This window comes from Battus philenor, unplaced genomic scaffold, assembly GCF_028537555.1.
Source record: "Battus philenor isolate CCGP_79_NKW_IND1 unplaced genomic scaffold, ilBatPhil1.0.hap1 SCAF_18, whole genome shotgun sequence".
Taxonomy (NCBI): domain Eukaryota; kingdom Metazoa; phylum Arthropoda; class Insecta; order Lepidoptera; family Papilionidae; genus Battus; species Battus philenor.
The window spans coordinates 8,399,489-8,422,416 of record NW_027181680.1 but is presented as its reverse complement, the minus strand read 5'-3'; the positions used below and the strand labels follow the sequence as shown (position 1 = coordinate 8,422,416).

The 22,928-nt window shown below is 31.4% G+C and overlaps 1 protein-coding gene across 1 annotated transcript in view; it reads right to left on the bottom strand.

The window, feature by feature from the left end:
* Positions 1–22,928, bottom strand: part of LOC137920129 (PAS domain-containing protein cky-1-like) — a 168,801-nt gene that overhangs the window by 66,783 nt on the left and 79,090 nt on the right. Inside the window, exons 4-5 of the mRNA XM_068763362.1 lie at positions 18,391–18,452; positions 14,463–14,552 (exon numbers count right to left, since the gene is read on the bottom strand). Of these exons, the coding sequence (XP_068619463.1) occupies positions 14,463–14,552; positions 18,391–18,452 (152 nt within the window). The remainder of the gene's footprint in view (positions 1–14,462; positions 14,553–18,390; positions 18,453–22,928) is intronic.

Sequence of the window (22,928 nt, the reverse complement as noted above, 5' to 3'; positions counted from 1 at the left end):
ATAAGTAGCCAGATTTTATTGTATCTCAGACGCACATGTGCAATCAAATTGTGTATATTATGACTCCATCATCAATAAACCCGTCTACATATATATTTTAAGCCGGTCATAAAAACAACATAATACCCATTTTTTTTACAATATTTTCGGATTAAATTTTGAAGATTAATTGAGTTGATTGAATCAATACATAACATTATCTCTGTGCAAAATTAATTATAATGTTAAGTAACACTCGCAGCAGTTACACTGTGCAGAGTAAAGAGGTTTCGAAAAGAGTGCAAAAGAACATATTACATAAAACTTGCAATTTAATATTTATTTTTGGTACACATACTCTTTATAATATAAACAGAAGAAAATTTAGAAATGGTCTTATTTAAAAATGTGTGCTCAGTAAGATTTAAAATTTTGTAGATTTGTTATCACAGTTAAGTTTTGCACTCAACTATACAGAGCGATTAAGTATATTTATAGTAGAAGCTTTAAAGTGGTGAATGTTTAGCTAATTTTCGTCTGTTAATGAATGGTACATCCGATCCAAATATCAATGGTTTCCGATCCAATTATCAATGGTTAGAAATAATAAATAATGTAATGATAATATGGTAACAAAAAGCGTTTTACAAATTCGGGTCACTAAAAATAAATATCGTTAACTACTAGTCCTTGCAGATTTTGTACTGTCGGAAGTTACTAGTTTGTCACATTTCTATAGAATAAATATATTTATGTGATATTGGGTGTTTTAAATAAGCTGAAGCTTTTGTTGACATATGAGTCTTTAAAGCTTTAACAGCTGTAACCAATCCCCTTGTTTATTTTAAACAAATAACTAAAATCACCAAAAAAGTTGTATAATTTCAAGTAATATTAAAAAAAATATTTGTAAGTTATATACAAACGATAGCTATAAAATATTCAATCCCTATATATCGTATAGCTTATACATATTTTTTTTTACTGTCACATGAATACACCTGTCTACTTGTAATCTCTGCACCACACTATGTCGACTAGAGAATGCCTCCACTATTGCACCGAATTTAAAAAGAATAAATAAATAAATGGGAAAATAACGTAAATTATCTTTATCATTTCTCGTTCATAGCGCCCAATGCGGCCGGTACGGAAATTACGTGTAATTATTAGGTGGAACGCAGATATCGACCCGTACTGGACAGGGTTAATAAAATTGTGGTTCGCAGTCAGCTTTCTACATAAACAAATTTCAATTACATTCACTCGCCTTTATTAGCTCCAATTAAATCATAATTCTAGCGTAAATTCCGTGCAAGTTTTCTAGGCTTGACGTAGGGTTGACTAAGGTTCATTAACTAAAAATATTCTATAAGAAGTATTTAACTGTGGTTTGGAAGTACGGTAATCAATTATTTGTTATTTGAACAAAAAATAAGTTGCGAGTTAAGAAAAATTAAAATCTGAAGAAAGATAGTAATTTACTTTAATAATGTTAAAGTTTAATCACTTAAACACGTTCAAAACTTTTGCCATCCTAATCCAAAAATTTTGATAATATATGTACATTGGCATTTGTGGCCTAGTGGCGGTGGACAAACCACATAATGCGCAGAACTGGTAATCACTGGGGCTTTAAGGATCACAGACAAGGTACCGTATCGTGGGACGACCCCACATTCACAAAGTTGACAGTCGACGTTGTTGAGGTCATCGAAAGGCGCTGGATAGGCCGCTACGGACCGGATCTATTGGAAATTTCTGGGAAATGCATCTGTTCAGCACGTGGATGTTCTACGTGTGAAATGATAAGCATGTTAAAATACTGTTTCGACTACAGATATATAGCTTTTTTTTCATTACTTTAGTAAACCATTTTTGTGTTATAAATTACAATTTGCAGATATTTATGTTCTCTTTTCAAATAGGTTAATTTAATAACATAAATTATGCATTGACATTTGCATCCTGTAATAAGTCGTGATTGGCAGCCCTGGGAGTGACGTCACGGTACGTCATAACGCCCCTCCCACCTGTCGCGGGCAGTAAGCTCTAGCCCGAGCGCGTGCGGCTCTACCGCCCACGTGTACACTGTGGGGGGCGACGTACAAAATTCTTGCGGGGAAATCATTAAGCTGTCTTTATTATACGAAGTTTATTGTTGCTGTTATCTTTTCCTGTATCTCACTTTGCGATGCTATAGTTATGTATGAAAAACCACAGCAGTTGCGCTCTCTTTAAAAACCAATTCTATTTTCAAATATCCCTTAAATTGGTGACAATTGCTAATTTTAATGATTTAAGTCTACACTTTAAAATTTCAGTGAATTTAACTGTACTTTTTCCAATGTTATATTAGTTATAAAAGGCTTATATGAGCATATACAACACAGTCTAGAACCTAATTTAAAACATTTAATTCGACTGGAACACAATCAAAAACTAAACGTTGAAGATTTCTGTAAGGCGTTTAGGTATATTAGAACTTAAATAGCGAACATCACCAAATGTCATCGAATCTTATCAAAAATATTCGTTATTAAACTCTATGATTTTTATAAGTTTACCTGTTTTATATAAACAGGTTCATTCTGCTTTAAATAAATGCCATATGTGTGTTAGTTGTCGAGAGTTATCATGAGCCCGTCGTTCATTGATAACTTAAACCAAGCCTTCAAAATGAATTGATGATATGAAACACAACTTAAGGTTATTCATTTAACAAGAATATAAAAACAAAAAGTATGATAACATAGCTAGACTAGTGGTCATCTGTCAGTTTAATACTGAGACTGTTTGCAGGCTTGATTTTCAGTACGTTACAAACATCGTCATTGCTAAAAAATGAAAAAGAAAAGCATTGTAAAGTGGCCGACATAACAGATCAAAAATTAAAAATATATGCTATGGACTTTTTCCATACGGGGGTTTGTTTCTTTACCATCGGGAAATAATAAAACTTCTCAAATAGTAAATATAATGACAACGTGGCGGCGTGGTAAAATTGCGTAACTAGAAAATTGATTATTGTATAGTAGTAATTATTGGGGTGGATGAGTATACGTAAATAGATTGTTGATATAAATACCAAAGTACCGATGTCAGAAAGAATATAAAGTTTTTATTTGAGCTACTGGTGCTTTCGTAACATTCATATATAAAGATGTTACACTCTCGGTTAAATATAAGAATATTCTCCGAAACTATGTTGTATTAGAAGTATTTGGTAATGATAAAAATAATGTTGGTAATGAGTTGCTGATATTTTGCTTTTAAAAATTGCTACTGTGTCTATTTCTTCCAGAAATATTTTAAAAAAATAGCGTTAATTGTTGTATTTATTTACTTACCACAATTGTTTAAAACCAATGAAATAATTAATAGTTGCCGCAAAGCGTTAAGATATTAATGCTATGCCCCAGGCATACTCTGTCGACAACGGCATGAACAGCGGCGTTGTGTATATGCAGTAAGGAATTTATTAATTTACATGATTTTCATTTAGAGGTAATTTTTATATGATATTTTTAAGATTTATCTTCGTAATCGTGTAATGATGGCAGTTTTAGTCTTAAAAGTTTTATTGATTTTAATACGTTTTTGAAACTTCCTCGTCATGATGCTTTAGATTAAATGTTTGCTGATGTTCTACAAAGCATGCTGTCAAGATTCGAGTAAGATATTTCATATATTCAATTTTAAATTGTTAAACATAGTATTTGTACCCGAGCGGGCTCCCCCTCAAATTCAGTTTGACTTTGAAAATGAGTAATTAATTAAAATATATTACTAAATCACGCTACCATTGCGTTATATAATCTGAATTTATTAAATATTTATTTATTCACGCAAAAATTTAAATGAAGATGAACCATACAGATAGTTGTTAACTGCAGTTCTAAGTGTAACTATGTCACAGTTAACGGTGTCCATATCCGGACAGGAAGATAAATAGTTGCAACATAAACACATAGTAAAGATTATTAAAAGCCAAGTTATATGAGAATTGGATTGGAATGGTTTAAATCAAAACTAATTGTCGATGTTGTCTAAAAAATAAATTATTTAGAAATTAATAATTTACATAAGCTATGCAGTTTAAAGTATTCAACGCACCAGGTGTCGAATTATTCTCCATCGAGAATTCGCTTACGTATAAAATAAATTTTACTTAAGAGCAAGTTAATCGTGATACATGTGCTTAAATCTCTAGGCTTCACCGGGTCAAAATACTTAAACAACAATCAGCAAATTGTTGACAATAGCTCTAGCATTAAATGGAATTTGTGTCTAACGACTTGCAAATTTGTTTGTTGATTAAATAAATCGCTAATGTTTTAGATATAGTTAGCGCGATTTTGCACAGAATGTGTTAACGACAACAGTAGATAAAGTTAAGTTATTAGAAACGACGTTTTGAAAACTGATAGTGAATTACATCAAAAGGGACAGACACTTGAAATTTATACGTACGTGTATGGTCATACCTTTACGATAGAGTCGTAAATAATGTTTTTTAAGCCATTGGCATGTGTCGTTTGGTCATCATGATTAACATCTTTATCATACTTGCACTTGCGGTGGAGGAACTTTTTGGACTGGATCCACATTGTTACCGTATGGACATTTACCGACTTTGCGGTCTCCTGGCGACAGAGCGCTAAGCTTTCATTATGAATATATAATTAGCTGGGGCCGTTACACTACATGCAATATCACAAGACTAGAAGGCCGGTTAACTCTTAGATCACTTAAGCAGGCGCTCCATGGTAGTACTCGGTGCATAGGTCCAGACGAACCTCGACTTCTTTAGTTACTATTGCCTAGCTTACATTACTACCATTTCGGAAAGCGTTAGACAGTTCACCTATCTATCAGTACCGTCAAGTACCTAGACCGCTTAAGCGGTAGTTCCATAGAGTAACTCGACGCATCGTTTCCTTATAGTGAATATGACAGGTGTCAGATTATTTACAGTATTTCTAAGTTAATGTCATTTTAATTATTCGGAAAGTGATAGCACAGGTAGAAATTTTTACAGAAAAAAATTAAAAACACTTCTTATGATGCAATATTTAAACTTGGGGGCACCCTCGAGAGATACGGCCTTAATACGAACACGTTCTAGGATGTGTATCTATTGCATCTATTTAATTTTCCATAATAAATGTAATATTTTATTTTTAAAGAAAAGATTTGAATCTTAAGTTTGTGTTGTAAAATATTCTTGATGACAGAACTCTTATTTTCTTAATTTAAAAAACGTTAACAAAAGTTTGTCTTTATTCATCTTAGTTATTAAGGAAAAATAAAAATCATTTATGTGCAAGAGTCTCTAAGATGTCGATTAAAAACTTGTTCTTGTATTTATATAAAAAAAATCAAAATGCACATAGCGTATGTTTTTCACGGTATCGGATAATGTAATACATAATCTTTATGGCATCTAACTTACAATATAAGCTTGATTTATAAATTTAGTTATCACAGTTAAAAAAACAAAATCGATTATCGCCGTGCGGCAGATATTGACCAATAACTCGTCTAAACCGTACTTGTTTAAATTGTCGTTTGTCTGTATAATTATGCAGTTTCCTAAATCCCTGTCTGATAACAAAGATCGTTATGGAATTGTTTATTTAATAACACTAAGCACTGGCGCTGCGGTGGGGCTATTGGAGTTATCTCTGTATCGTCAGAATTACTCTGAACGACGCAGGGCCGGATTGGTATTTTGTTATTTTCAATTGATTCCGCATCGTACTATTGTAATCTAGATGGATGCACCGTTAACTCAACATTTAGATTGGCCGATGATACGGCAAATTATTGGTCCAGTTATTTGTGATTGTGAAATTTTCGTTCGTTCATTGTATTTACATGACCTTTATAACAGACTTAATCGTAATATGCTTGTTTCGTAACATTAAAAGTATCACTAACTCTTTGAATAATTCTGTTTAGGTTAACAATATTGTTGAATTATTTATAATTATTTGGGCCAATTAAAAAAATAATAATTAAGTAAAATTCATTTCACGTATGAAACTTTTAAAGATTATAATTATGATACGAATAACATATTTGATTGTTTATAAGTGTAAAGGCTTTTAAGAAAGAACAAATACCGTAACTATAATAAAGTAAGAAAAATCATTTCCGAAATTCGGATTACTAGGTATTCAAATTAATTAGTATTTGTTACTTTGTACTGTCAGAAGTTATTGTCCTGTTGCAATCACAGAATAACAGAGTACTCACTTTACATATAGTGATTGGGAATTAGTGTAAAATCTTTAAATATAATCTTTAAATATTCACCATTTTGAAGCCTTTATCCCTATAACAAATCATCCTTGTACATGATTTATTATAAAACAAGAAAGAGAAAACTTGATTGTATTAGAAGTGTCAATGATATTGAAATAAGTACAGACAAAGAGAAAACATTGCTTATATAACATTGCTTTTCACAGGTAATTAATCATAACCCACTTCAGCCTCAAAGGCATTGCCGCGGAGCTGTTAATAATTATCATATTATTAAATTCGACGTCAATTGCAGTGCCGGCAACGAAACGCTGTTACAAATGTTCGAACAAACAAACAAGCAAGCCCCCGGTTGTACAGATTAATGACGTGAACAAAAAACCAGACCCCCTAATTGTGTTACAAATGATTGTGTGCTTTCAGTTTGATTTATAGTTCGTTAATTTTTGATGTCCATCTTTTACATTTATTAATGTTTTAAATATTACTTATATTTATTTATTACCTCGCAGAATATAATTACGTTAAATGAAATTGATTTAAGCTGGTGTGTCAATTTATTGATAGCTTTCAGTTATTATTATCATAATTTCTGTTGTAAGATGTCGACTGCAGGACATGGGCCGCTAGGTAATTTTTTTTTGATAAGAACGATCGTCTTCCATCAACTTTAACAAGGTCGTCTGTACACCATGTAGGTGGGTAGCCCTTACCGCGTTTGCTGGTACTTGGTCTGCAATTTCCTTACAGAACTTCAAAGCTTCAGCTAAAGTGTTCTTCGCTATATATTTACCCAATATCTGCTTAACTCGCCAATCTGCTGAGCATTAACGGTTACTTTCGGTCATCTACTCTCGTGGATCTCTTCATTCCTGATTTGATTTTGTAAAGAAATCCCGAGCATAGCTTGGCACAATAAGCAACCCTAAGATTAAAATAAGCCAGAAATTTGTGTAAAATAATAATCATAATTATTGTACACAAGTTAATAAGATACGGTTTTAGTCACGTAATATGTACATACGTTTCAGTAGTATTTGCTAATTAGAGACTTAAATAGCAAATAATTTACTTATAAAATTAATAACTTTTAACCTCTTTAACTTCGAAGAGAACAAGAAGTTACAGGTCACAAGAATATGAATTGAAATATTTTAGATTTTTACATAACTGTTATTTATACCTCTACTGTTTTCATATTGTACACATTTCCTCGTGTACAGTACTCGGCGATAAATATTGCACATCGACTTTTGGAAACAGACAATCGGCTAATTTCGGCTTCGTAGAGCGTTACCTCTGTCGCACTTCTGACAAAACATCACATAGTTAGTGCCCATTGTCTCTTTCCAAAGGTCGACATGGAATATTTATCGCCGGGTACTGTAATAAGAACGCCTATCGTATTTTTATTATTTTGCAACTATGTATATATTTTCTAGGGTGTACAATAAAGAATATTAAATAACAGAAAAAATACATTTTTGTTGTATATTATTAAATCTTATAAATTACATTGATGGTGTTAATTTATACGACCAGCATTTTCAGGCGTTCTTTCATTCCACAAAAGGGCACAGTTACAACAACAATGATAAACACAGAATAGCCACAGGCATAGGCGAAACAAACCGTACTTTCGAAACAACCAGTCATAAAAGATCCACCCTTCTTCCCGCAGTTCTAGTATTTACTACGAAAACGGGGAACGTGTTATGCGTAAAAAGGTCAAATTACATTGGTTAATGTTATTACAGAGGTATTAATAGGGAACATCAATAAATCGGCACAGTGGTTAAGGCGACGAAAGAGCATTGTCTATGGCATTATCATTACATTGTTCGGTTTGCATATTGAATTGTGCGTTCACTATTGTTTATGGTTGAACCGTTCGCTACGTGTGTGGTTTTGATTTTCGCTTTAGTTTGTTCTTATTTGGTTATTAACAGGAAGTATGTGTGGTTTGAAATTTATATGTTCATTACATACCGTACTTCTTAACAAACACATTTTACTCGACTTTCTGAATCCTTTATACGAGATTTTAAGAACTTTTACAAGATAATTTCTCTTGGTCGGACAATTACATTACGAATTATTTATCGTTATAAATAAAACAGTTATTGATGTTTCTTCCACCATTTTTTTACCTGTGCTAACGCTTTACGAAGTGGTAGTAATGTTAGACAGGTAAATGAAACATACCAAGAGGATTATAAACGCGTCTTGAGTGTCAGTTCAAGCTGATGTCTCTTTGCGGAGAACATTACGCCAGATTTGTTTAAGGAGCGTCCGCCTAAGGGATTTAAGTGGTAAGCAGCCTCCCTAACTCAACCTACAGGCTAAGTTATGTGAACATGGTTTCGGCTAGCATCTACTCTATCCTTCATTGCTGTGGTATCAGTAAATGTTAATAAGGAATCATGTGATCCAGAAAAAATTATATCTACTTTTTCAATAAATTATAGCCAGTATCTTCAATAGCTAAATATTAAAACTGTTATATTTAATAAGACCCACCCATAATATAATTTACCTTTATAAACGGCATATTAACGAGACCGGCATTGTTTTTAACTAGATATTTGGATTAAGTACTTACTGCCTCTAAAATCTTATCATTAATCTTAATTGCGGAATAACAATAAAATATTGCCTTTGGGTCCTGATTACTCTGTTACAAATTACACTTAGAGATGAATGTAATAAGGTCCAGTATGCGACTTTCATTGATAATCATAGAGTGTATAGATCATTATGTTGCGGGCTTATAAGAACGGGATCGTGGGAAAACTGCCGATACTTGAGTTATGGAGAACGATTGAGATCGTCTTTGAGACGACGTAATGAAGCTTTAATGGCTGTAAAAGTCGGGAAATGCCAACGTCTGGAGTTTGTGGGCAGGAAGAAATACATCTGTCAAAGGATATAACCTAACTAGAAATAAGTTTTAATTAGTAGATCCGTGTGCCACCTAGATTTGAATCCTTCGAGCTTATGATCAAGAATCTTTTTAACATAATGAAATCTAAACATTTTCTAACCTTATTTTTAATCTATTTAAATACAAATGAATTACTAAACACAGTAAAACAATGTAGAACGATTAAACCAGTTCAGTAAAATATATTTATACCTATTTTCTCTTTCATTTAGAGCGTTCTTATGATAAAATAAATACGTAATAATTGCGGAGTAAAATAGTAAAAATGTTAATATTCTTTATCCATACAAACTATAGAGTAAACACCTGTCGAAAACCAAACCTTTTACGTCAATCAAAACTTAAGTGTGTTATGAAGTAAGCTAACAAAAAATATGGTGTAATATACAACATTGTAAAAACTCACTTTTGTTAGCTACAATTGTATTATTATTTAGATGTTAAATTAATAAATAAAGCGGATACTATGAACAATGCTTCTTCATCTTTTTTATTGGACTATGATTTTTATTGGCAAATAAAAGTGGCAGGTAGTGGTACATAACGCAGAGCGAATGGCGGCCGGGGCCCGAAGAATCTGGAGTAGATATTAGCGACCGTCAAGAGTGGCGTGGTCCGTCCACCCACAAAATTATGTCCTGTCCACTTTGCTAAAGTCCTTGAACGACGTCACTTCCAGTTGATCTAATAAGAAATCAGTTTATAGGGAGGTCTATATCCTGCAGCGGACGTTTTATGGCTGAAATTATGATGATTATTGGATTACGCCTGGCCAATTAAACTTATAATTTCGAATTAGTAATATAAAATGTAAAAAATCTTTATATATTATCTAGTATTATATGGTCTATTTATGTTGAATAATTCTTGTTGTCTATGATATACTCAAAGGTGGTCCGGTGCAATTCTAAAGAAAACTCTAACTCGTATAACCGCTCTAATCAATTGGTATATTTAAGCGGTCAATAAACGAAAACAAGATCGTTATCGGGCAGCGGCCGGACGTATAGATCGCATTGGATCCGTCAGCGTCGTATCTCGTGACATCTGACAAACCATACCGGCTAGAGATCAAAACAGAATCAGCGGAGCGTTTGATTTGAATTTTTGAAAGAGCTTCGCCAATAAACCTTACGTCTTGCTTATGCCAGTGATTTCTTAAAAGCACATTAGTTACTCGTAAAACTCAAGTGAAGACATTTAATGTTAATGTCTTTTAAAATTACTCTTTATCTTTTGCGGAATTGGTTTAACTACCATATGACGTATTAAAATATAATTAAAATACGCTAGTCAATGGTATAGTTTTTATAAAATAGGTTTTCGGTCACTCTTTTCATGACTTACATAGATGGTCAATGTAAATATTCTCTCATATGACTAAATATACAAATACTTTTTACATGATGATCGATAAACATTGGAGTCTCAATTAGTTTTAAACTTAAAATGTATTTATAAGTAATATATAACAATTGGCGTTTGTGATAATTTTTACTTTACAATCAAATTTTACGTGGAAGGCATTCTGATGTTAGTTGGTCGAAATATTGTTTGACTGACTTTGTTTAATTGAACCATATTAAAGGAAGGAATCATGGGCTAGTAAACAGTAAAGGGCCAGTGATCTAGATTTTTCATGTCGGTTAAATAATTCTATTATGATCATCTAACGAAAAAAATATCGAAAAACTTGAATATAATTTAGAATCATAATTATTTAATAAACGCTCACGATCTTTTTAATCATTGTGTACTGTTTGACCTATCTTTTAATAGGCAGCGAATTTATATTATTTACCTGTCTTATTTATGTTTAATTTCTTGATTAATTTACGAAGATACAAATTTCGTTTTAAATTATGAAGAACTTTAGTTAAACAAAACCTATATTTAGAGAAGAAACAATTTCCTGTAATTCGTCGTTTTAATTCAAAGTTATATATAAATATTTGTAAATAGGTATATCAAGTGGACAGCTAGTATTCGATACAGTTTTGATGGAAGCTTTGCGCGTACATAACACTGTACCAATCAATCACAATTTGGATATATTGACGAGCTATCATTACGTGTAGATACATCTGTACTGAGGTGGTTTCACATGCGGCGACCGCCAAATTCATCGACGACTACAGGCTGATTCCGATTTCGTTATCTTTAAGTTACTTTTTATTTTTTTATTTGGGTAACTTTTTTAATATCACCTTATATACCTTCCTCTCTTATTTGTCTTATAAAGTTTTAATAGTTTAAAAAATATAAATAATTATTAAATAAACTATTGCATACGAAATATTCAATCTCAATGTGTTACCCTTACAATATTACTATTGCTATTCGATTTGACTCAGTCCAGTTCCGGTATTGCTTATGGTTAAGAAGGTTAACTGGTGATATTTTAACACATTTAATTATTTGATGACCGCTTCTAATATTTTCCCAGCATAATTCAATGGTTGCCTGGAAGAAATCGCCGTTTGTGATAAGGTCGCCATAAGCACTGAATTTTTTGCCTGTTTGATTCAATCTGTTTATTTATTCCGTGCTAATGTACAATTAAAATTAAATAAATAAATAAGTAGGGGTTGTATGTTAACAATTTGAATTGAACCCATTATCTATAAATATATATAGTCACTGATCTTAATCACTTCGCTTGCCTGTGTGTGAGAGTGTTAATTATAAAAATATTCAATAAGAATGTATTTTAATTTACTTTTTCTAATATAAATTAATTATCAATAAGAAGCGTTAAAAGATAATTTTTATGAATCAGCCTGTAGGTGGTCTATCGTTTGCGGACGCGGTCGCAGCGAACAATAAAGCATAGTGATTAATTTCCCGACGCCGGCGCAGGCTAACGAGGAACTATTTGGGGTCAGATGCGGTACGATTTGTATCCGGACTGCGGACCCACCGGCGCGCTTTGTGCGCCGAGAAAAATTGGGCATATCTAGATATTGATTTCGCTTTTATTACAACACCGGTTTATGTTTGCCGTTCCATTACTCGCTAATGCAGCGATTGTATGAACTTTATACCTGGTTATATATATGTTTTGTGTTTACTATTTTCACAGGATGATTGGAAATAGGTGCCCCTACTCCCCGCTGCGCTGTGTCCCTGACTTCTGAGATCTAGAATTTTTTTGGAAAGTTCATGCCACACTTTGTTACGCCATTTGTGCCGGTTTTGGGCGATGTGCATTGCTTCGGCTACTACTAATTATGTTTTATTCGCTGTCAATTGATGTATTGTACACTGTATCTAATAACCAAAGGATTTCGAAATAATAAATAACGTAATGATAATATCGTAAGAAAAAGCGTTTCCGAATTCGGATCACTGCATATTGAAAATTATATTTGCAATCTGTCTATGCAGGCTTTGTATTTATAGAAGTAAAAAACTTTAAAGGGGTGAATCTCTTACTTGTTAGCAAAGACCTCAAAAATTTTAAACTTATTTCCATTCACTTTATTTAAAGTGCCCACTCTGAAATATGTTACGTTTATTTATATTTTCTATTGGAATGTGACAAACCAAGAGATTCTTGCATTATAAAGTTTACACAGGCAGACAATAATAGTAAATTATAATTTATCTTAATATTAATCTTAATTTTAAAAACACTTTTTCGCAATAAAATTTTACTACCAATTCATTACATATTATTTCTGTAACCATTGATTTTTGTATAGAGTGTACCAATCATTAATTGACAGCGAATGAGGTACATTCACCACTTTGAAGCTATTAATTAATCATCCTGTGTAAGTTTCCCCCAGTAGTAATAAATGGGCGTCGAATGAAGGTCACGCTGTACAGTTAATCCTGGCCGCATCTTAGATAAAGTCATTTCTTGTTCAAAGCTTTGATGTCAAGTTTGCAAGTTATACGGAACAGTCTGCAATAACGAAGGCAGCTCTAAATAAAACTAAGACAATTTTGTATCGCCATGTCTCAGATTTTACATTAAAACGTCAGTTATTGTAATAATTCAAGCGATTTAAACTTACAATTGTAAATACACATTATTGCTAACCCGTTTTTCTGTTTTTACCGGTAAAACCGTATTTTCGATGTTCTTTGGATTAAATAATTTAGATAATCCATTATTCATGTTTTCCTTTTTTGTTTCATTTATGATAACTTTTTTTTAGTAAATATTTTTTTAAATCATAATGGTAAGTAATCATCAAGTAAATTAACTTAATAAATAGATTTCACTTAAATTAAGCGTATTTGTCTAAATTCATTAAGATAATATTGAGCCATGTTTTCACTTTTAGTGTTGATAATACATTCCTATACCTACATATGTTGTAGTTTAATTAAAACAAATAATGAGCTCAAATAGAGGTTAACGCAGACACTATAAATCTTATTGCTATGGAACGACGGGAACATACGTGTTAGTAGTGAGTTATTACTGTAATAAATAAAATCTTTAATGAAAGCCAATACATTTGTTTTATCGTGTACTTGCAGATAATCTTCAGTACAGTTACAATAAATATATAATCCTAGGAATTTGGTAACTATAAAATAAGTTGTAGGAGTTATAAAACGAGAGAGCAATCCATATTACATTTATAAAAATCATTTTATATTATAGTACTACATCAGCACCTTCTCGCCGCACACATACCTTAGATGTGGTGCAAAAGCCAAGGTATTACTTTAGTTTACCTTATTTTCAAGAAAAGCTTACCTTTCTTTTTTCCTAAAGTATACATTATATACTAAAAAAAGAGGTTTGTAGAGAAGAAATATATTATATAATATAAAGCAAGATTTTCAAATAAGGAAAGGAAAGAAAAACCCGAAAACCCTATTTACCCTAAATGTAACGTCCCTGCCCTACACATGGCAGTGAAACGATAGGTTCCCAAAAATGGGAACACAAACAAACAGAAAAATATACAATATACGCTCCGAAATCCTAAGATATGCTGTAATTAAATTAAAAGCAAACCTAATTAAAATGACAACGAGCCAGATATACAACATACTTGAAGTTACCAGAGTTGAACTTTAAAATCTACAAATTAAACAGGAGAATCCTATGAGGAAAATAAAGTATCGAAAAACCATCTAAACGGCTGGCTCATAAAGTGATACGAAAAAAAAATTGAAATAAGAAAAGCACGAAGAAAATCTTTACTGAAACTGAGTTTGAGTTTAACGCTACAACACGATTATAAACATTTAAAGCGTGAAATTAAACTAGTTTGTTATTATTAATATATAAATTGATTCTTACCATAGAATGTCCAAGATATTCAGCGGCGTTGTCAGATATGTAAAGAAGTTTGCCGTTCTGTGTCATCATCATCAGGAATCCGTTGAGTGCCTGAAATAAAAACTTTATAAATAATAAAGAAAATAGTATTTAATAATAAAGAAAATATAATATCAATACAACATGGAATTACAAAATTACATGTTTTATTTAAACGCACACATACGTCAATTTTCTTTATTCACATTACAAAACTGTACAAAATGAATGATTAGATGTCCACCAGACTCCACATAAAAACGTCGATATAAAAATTTTCATCTACATTTTGGCGAAAAGCTGGCCTCTTTTGGTAACCTCGTCTCAGATTGTGAATTACTACGCTAGATTGATTAACTCTATGTAAACTCTGTTTTCCACGTCCTTACGAAAAACTGTCCAGTGATATTGAATTACGTTATTGGGGAGTTAAATTATCATAAAAAATTTGTAATGAAGATATCTGTATGAGTTGAAGTACAAAATTCTCATCAATAAATGTTATATATACTCTGGCATTGTTTTCTTATATAGGCTTTAGATAGCGAAAGTGTTTTTGTAGTTTTCAAATCATATGGATGGGCCGAGGTCACCCCATCAGGGTTAAGCCTGTAAAAACTTGTATAACTGTTCTTCTCTATAGAAGAGTATCCTTAAAAATACTGCAATTATCACAAAAAACAGTCTTTTCATATATCGGATTTTAGTGAGTTTTATAGGTTGACAATATTGGTAATATGATATGTAAGTTTACTTAAACTTGTGTTGTTATGAAAAAATCGGTTTCATTTCCTTTTAGGTTTCATAAAAATCGACAGAAATGTACAGTGATTTTTTTAAAGTTATCTTACATATTTGATTCATGCAATATATTTAAGTTTAATTTATAGATATCATAGCGTTACGACGAAAAATGTAGTTTTATATTCTTATAATTGACGCAATAACCTGGTACATTTCCTTCACGTGAATAGGTCCGTATAGTGATACAATAATAATATGTTGAGTAATGTGTTGAGTCAGAGTCCATCTAGATGGCCTTTGGCTAAAGTTTAACACTAAAGAGTGCGAGTCCTGCATTTATTTCTCGTGAAAGTAAATATAAATATTAGTCTATTATGTATATCGGTTTTGTGTTGCCGCTCTCCATTCTATTATTTGCAACGCGATACCTGAGAGTTATGGCGGGAATATATTAAGTTGCCACACAATCGAGTCGCCATCTCGCCACACGACGACAACTGGGTATTTCTCGCACAAACCGACGAGTTTGGGTCACAGCTGTTCATTTCTATAGGGGAATTAGTTCTATTGTAACTTATACTGTCACTCTGGGTTAGTACCGACATTTTGTTTATGCCCCTTACATTTCAGTCAATACTAATTAAATGTTCTACTAAGCTTTGATCATATTTCTCTGTTCTAGAGTTTGATCAATTTTTAAGTTTGTATATTTAAAAACAAACAATTTTGTACGTGTATTAAAATATATCTTAACACACGTAATGAACCTAAATTAGAAAAAATAGAAAGTTTATATAATAAAAAAAAAATCATTCACGCATTCTTTACATTTATTTTGACACGTAATACTTTTTTGTAGTTGTTAGATATATCCTACTTTACTACTTCACTAATCATTAACGAGCTATCAAATATATATGTATAAAGGATAATGGTAAAATTTCAACTATTACGTGTTAGTATAGAAATGTTACAAACGAATTATTGATAAGGTAATAAATGCACAATTATTATTAATCTGTAGCTCCAATAAAATATCTAGTAAATCATTCATTATTTATTAATATACAGTCCCGTATAATTCGTATAGCGAATTTTTCTATATTTTTTAAGTTCGTAAAAATTTAAAAATTAATTTTTAGAATGAATTAATATTTATAAGTAGCTTGTTGGCAAATTTAAATAACGACGTGCCAAAGGCACAGGAAGAACCTGAGTTATTGATCTATTAAGACTTTGTTACACTGTTAATTGAATATAAGAAAGTATTTCGAAATTGTGTTGTAACCACCGGAATTTTATTATTAATGTTGACAAAGCGAACGCTTTAAATTAAAAATACACAATGGTGTATTTTTAAAAATCTTGAACTAGCCTCAATGGAGGCTAGTTCAAGATTTAAATGATAATAATATATTATTTTTACTAAATACGTGCCCGGTGAAAAATTTAATAAATAATAATATAGATAGTAATAATCAATAATACATCATATTGATTATATCAACTATTTTACTTAACCACATAAAATAAAACTTTAACGTGTTTTGTTATGTTAATACGAGAGATTTCGAAAAGCGATGGAGAATATGCCAGAATTATATCATAAGATCAAAATTATGCAAAAGGATTTCCCCGCCCGGTTCGTTGGTTTCGCGTTTATTATATTTGCACATAATGCACCGTTTAAGTTCTATTATTGGAGGTTGTGGTATAATAAGTAAGTGTTTAGAAAATCAAGGTAATCGAATGTTCACAGCAAAGTTGATTTTCTTTAATATACATAATGGAAAGTTTTTTTTTTAAATTCGAGATAGAAAACTAATTTTTAACATAGATTTAAAAACGGTACCATAAATAAAAACATTTTTCTGTTTAGTCTCAAACATTTTATTTACTAGAGACTATTTTAAATATGTTAATTAATTTCTAATTTTCGATAGCACTGTGAGAATGCTCGCCAGTTAGCCTCACTTTTATTCACGTGTTATAATTTCAGTTTGTTTTACATATATTTAAAATACAAAACCAATTTTATCGCTATTTTTTAAAGTTTAATTCTGGAAATCACTGGCACTGTTGACGTTTTTTTTATAGTATGAAAAAGGCATCTTTTAAAAATACTAACATCTACCTTTTTAGAGGACATTTTAATTAAGATCTGAGATGAACCGAAGAACAGTAAAGATAGAGTCAGTATTATTGTCACTAGATGTCATTAGTAGCTGATTTGTGCTGGAGTCGAAACTTAAACATGTGGAACAAGTGATGCGTAGTGACTAGCTATACTGTAATATAATGTAATAATTATAAAAATTATTTCTATTTTAATGGATGCATGTGTTAAAAGACGCCCTTGTTCTGTAAACGTATAAAGAAATTATAATTTTAAAATTTGATATGTGATAAAAGTTTTCGTTACAAACAATAATAATAATATATACATAATACATCTGTTTGTTACAATTCAATCAGCATTGAAATAATCGTTTCGGAATTATGTCCAAAATGCCCAAATCAGAATTAATGAGCGGTTCCAGCTGACCACGCCTGTTTAATACAAGCTTGTTCTAAAATTTAAATTAACGTACCGTCCGTTCTCTCCTTTTGCCTTATTCATTTGAACACGTGCTAGAATATGACAGAAAATATGAACAGTTCCTGAAGACGTCAATGCTTATCGTGGGAAAGACGGGAACAATACGAGAATATCTAACTTAACTGGCTCCGAATATAAATATAGAAATGGATAATATTAAAGAAAAAACTTTGACTTCTGTAGTTAAGATATCTCTAGGAAGTATATTAAGATACAATTATCTAAAAAACGTTTTCTTAATTTGTATCCGTATGACATGAGTAATATTAAAAAAAGAGTGATGAAATGGTTGTTTCGATACATTATACAATTCGATACATATAAATAAAATTAAAAAGAAAATACTTTTTAATTTTATTTCTATGTAAGAATTTTGAGCTTATTTAGGTATTTTTATACGATTTTATTGCCACTTTCTGGACTCGGAAAATATCTAAAACCCAATATTTTGAGTATTTAATTGAGGCCAATAGAATAATAAATATAAGAAAGGAACAGAGAAAAATTATTCATTAAGTTTTAAAGTAAACATTATTTTTTTATTAAATAATAATGATGTAGTCTTACCTTAGAAAATCCAAAGTTCGATGTGGTAGCCGGTTGTTGATTTATGTCAAAGCGTTTGAAAACTGTAACAAAAGTAATGATATTTTTAATTGTAATAGGAAAAAAAAAACTCACACAGCTGTTACAATGCTAGAAAGAATTAAGTCAACAATAAAATACGTTTTCTTCTGTCAAATACTCTTCAGGGTTACATTCTTGTATGACTACATATATTACGTATATTCGACATTATCGGTTTCACGTCATAATGCGACAATAATCGTTCCGTCTGCACATTGATAAGGAATTACAATCACTCTGAAGTTTTTCATGAATTATCCTGCAAACGTTTTTGGTACTAAATAATTATTTGTCAGGCAAATACTTTTACACAACAATAAAGAATATTAAATTTAATGCATGTCTTGTGCAGTTCATACATTTCCATATGCAACTGAAAAACAGTTTTTTCAATTTGATAACAAATTTTTATTTTCATCTGTTCTTGTGAAACGAGTTTAAAAAAGTCAAGATAAAATTTTCATCGTAAAATACCATATAGTTACATGGTCTTATACACTATATAAAAATATCCAAATTGTAAACATTAAAGTTTAAATCAGGGGAGGTCAACCCGCGGCTCGAGAGCCACATGCAATTCTTTGAAGGACTATTTTCGGAATAAGTATAACCTATAAAGTCACGTCGACTTTTAATATTTTGTAGTTATATTTAAGAAAATCATAACGTTTTTTTTGTGATTCAAAAACTTCTTTTAAATTAATGTACAATGTAGCCTTTTTGGCATGTCTTTTAAATACGTATGTATTATGAGGCTAGTGAAAAATTACAAAATTTGAAAAAAAAAAATATTCAGATTATCAAGGTGTTGCTCACTCTCGTTCTATACAGTAATTTTAAGGACAAATCATCAGCACCTAGAGTCAATAAATGGAAGTTGTGTTTAATTTCTTACTTTTAATTGCGTTCATTAAGAGAATAAACTTTGATCTTTACTTAGCAACTTACATATAAAACCTTAGTTAGAAATACTTTATAATACGCCCTGTCAGGGTGTATGGTCAATACTTTGGAGAGGCATCGAGATCTCTTAAGATACGCACCGGTGTCCCTCGGTACATGCGGGAGAATGACTCTGTCATGTATCATATATATGCCATATTTATCCGTACCACTAGTTGGCTTCTATGTATATTATTTTCTTATTATTGTAATCTAATTTTTTGACACGTAAGAGACAGTTTGTTAACATTCCATGGATACATCGTGAGGGTGCCGGGTTCATCGTGTTGTAGAGAGGAATTGGGTGCAGTGCTCGGGATTGACGATCCGCGTAGCAGAACTAAGGCGACCTTTGGTGTTCAAACGTAATCAGATATCTAATGACTCTACCAACGTTGTTTAAAGTGCCGTTCTAGATATATATATATATATACGTTCTAGATATAATCTTCGCATTTGATAGGCCCAAATCCTTTCGGGGGTTAAAGCGAGATGTTATATACATCGCTCCTACCTTTCCCGCATATAAACCAGTTATGATGTTTTTCCTAATTATTACGTTGAATAGGCCGTAGTAAATACATTTAGTACCATAATGTGTGATTTTTGGGTATATTTATTTCTAAGAAAGAGTAACTTCCATTAATACTATACGTTTCAATGTACTTTGAAATGAGTCCAGTATAGAGAACGTAGGTACCATAAAGCTTGTCTCAAAGCGTAAGTTAATCTGAATATATAAAAAGAAAAGGACTGGAATAATATTCCACAAAGGAGATTCGTAGTAACTTTACATTCTAATATAATAAATGTCGAATTTTTCCTATTTGTCGTAGAAAGTATATAAACCTGTTTTTAAAGCTAATGCTGTATGTATAAGATGTGCGATAAATATGACCATATCATACCGCATAGCAATGAATACAACTTGATGTACATGAGGAAAGTCGAAGATCAATAGCGTATTGTCATTAAGATGTCGCATACTCACACAAGTGTACTGGTTTTGTATATAAAACAGTTAATACGAACATAATGCACCCGTAGCTTATAATGTCAAGGCAAGAAATTGCAATGTTTGCTTAGAATGAGAAATGCTAGCATAAAGGCTGGTATATACTTACATATTCATAATTCAAGAATGCAAGGAATAGATTTATTTATACTTTAAAAACTGTGGCCACCAGATGGTAAGAATAACTTATGGTGCTAAACGAAGCTTATTAATGAGTATCCTGACATACACCATAGATGACTTACCCAACTAACACCACAATATAAATACGTCTTCAACTTATTGATTTCAACAGTAAAATCATTACAAAACCGTTAAGCAGTAACGATTTATGTAAATGTATTACTTATTTTTCATTTTAATTCTCATTTGTATCCCAGAGTTCGTATTACATTTTTTTTTCGCTTTTACTAGGCGCAGACAGTTGGGAGAGGAGTTCCTGCTATTTGATACGGATCTTACTTCTCCCGGCTGCGAGTCGCGTAAATTTACTTACTCGTACTTTAAAGTAGAAATACCACAATGTAACCTTCTCTGTTTCTAATATTAAACATCATTATCTTCATTTCAGCCGTAGGATATACGTTGTTGAACATAGGCCTCCACTATTAAATTATAATAAGATCAGTAGAATCCGGAGAACAATCAGCGTCTTTAAACAAATTATATCAAGTTAAAACATTATTTGCGGCAATCTATTTTACATTCTGTCGCATAGCTAAACATTTTATGTTTATTTAAAGCTATTAATAAAAGTAATTTGCCACTCAAAGATTATTACTATTAAATAGCAGAATAGTTGTCAACTTATGCTTGTAATTTGACGGTACCTTATTTTCAATCTGTCAAAATTTTTTTTTTTAGAAACAAAATTCAGCTGTCGTGTTGTCATTGGTCATCCTATAAAGCGGTTCTTCTTAATGTAGTAAATCAGCTGGCTAATCTAACCTTTATAAATGGATAACATATTCAACCGTATTATGAAATTTACGGTAAGTTTGTTACGGAACCCTAAATCCATGTTTAGTTCCATTCGCGTAATTAATATTTTTTGGTCTTGTTTCTGAAGAAAGTCAGCTTTACCGATATTACTAATATAATTTTGTATATAACAAAACTTTCAATCCAACGTAGTTACGGAGAATTTGCTTATATTCTACTAACAACAGAACAACTTTTCCTCTCTTCTTTGTCTTATAAAATATATTAATTTTCAATTAAAATAATTTAAAGGCACGACCGAAATTTTAAAAGTCAAAAATATTATGTTTCTTACTATCGACAGATGTATCAATAGTTCATAACAAAGAATAGATTAGTTAATAAATTATAAGTGTCGATTAATCTCTACTGTAGATAAGCCACTTCACTGTAATTAGACCGTTAAATCGGAACCGACGTCGATGGAATACGGTTTAAAAATCTCGATTTAAGTTTGACGCTTACTGCGATATATATTTCATTGTGAACTCACCTTAATAATAAGCGATGAAACGCGAACAATCGATGATTTCGAACGACCTATTGTATGTACTATACATCAAGAAACGAGATTTTACGTATATTTACTAAATTATTTACACGGTATTTAGTAGTAAATTCAAAAATAATCGTTTTCTGCAAGCAAACAAATGTACTATCCTAATACATAAAACCTTAGGATTATGAGAAAAACACTATAAGATTTATATTATTACTTCAGTAATAATATTCCTACTGTATTAATCATTTTTAACGAAGTACTATAAAACAAAATGTTTGCTTCCATTATATGAGAAACATTTTTTTAATTCAATTCAATTATAGTAACCACTTATGGACATTACGACATCCCTTTTTGAAAGAAATTAGAATCAGACAGAGCTTCACTATTTTCTCTTACTCTTTTTTCTCTTGCTTTCTATCCTTCAACTTAAACTTTCGTGGGTTTCTACCACGCCTCTGATCCCAAATAATAAATGACTATGGGGAATATACAATAAGGGCTTGGCAGGCGGGTTGACTTGAAGGTATATACTAAAGGTAACAATCAGTTTGATTCGGTTTGTGTTAATAAAAGATTAATATTATCGTGCCAAATAAAATTTCGGATGTATTAAATGTAGTAACATCATTCATTATTTGAAATGTGTAATTTCGTCTTGTTTACATTTTAATTCGTCTATAGAGATATTTCTATTCCAATAGTTTAGTTTGCCTGTCTGGTTAAATATTATTTGCATGTAAACGCTAAGAAAAAAACAATATGTACTATAGTACATTCGCACAGAATCTTCATGTAAGTGAAATAATACCACTGGAGTTAATTTTATCAAAAATAATAAGAATTAATCCGTCTATTTATACAGCTAGTTGGCATATACTTCAAGACATCGGAGACTGTTAAAGTGTTACCGAAATTGCTGTATCTCGTTTTACTTATTCTCTGTTGCTGTTAGCACGTGGGCATTTACAGCTTCAGTTAAGCTGACTTCAAGAAGCGGAAGGGTCCGTGAACTTAAAAACTTAAAAAAAGCTAATC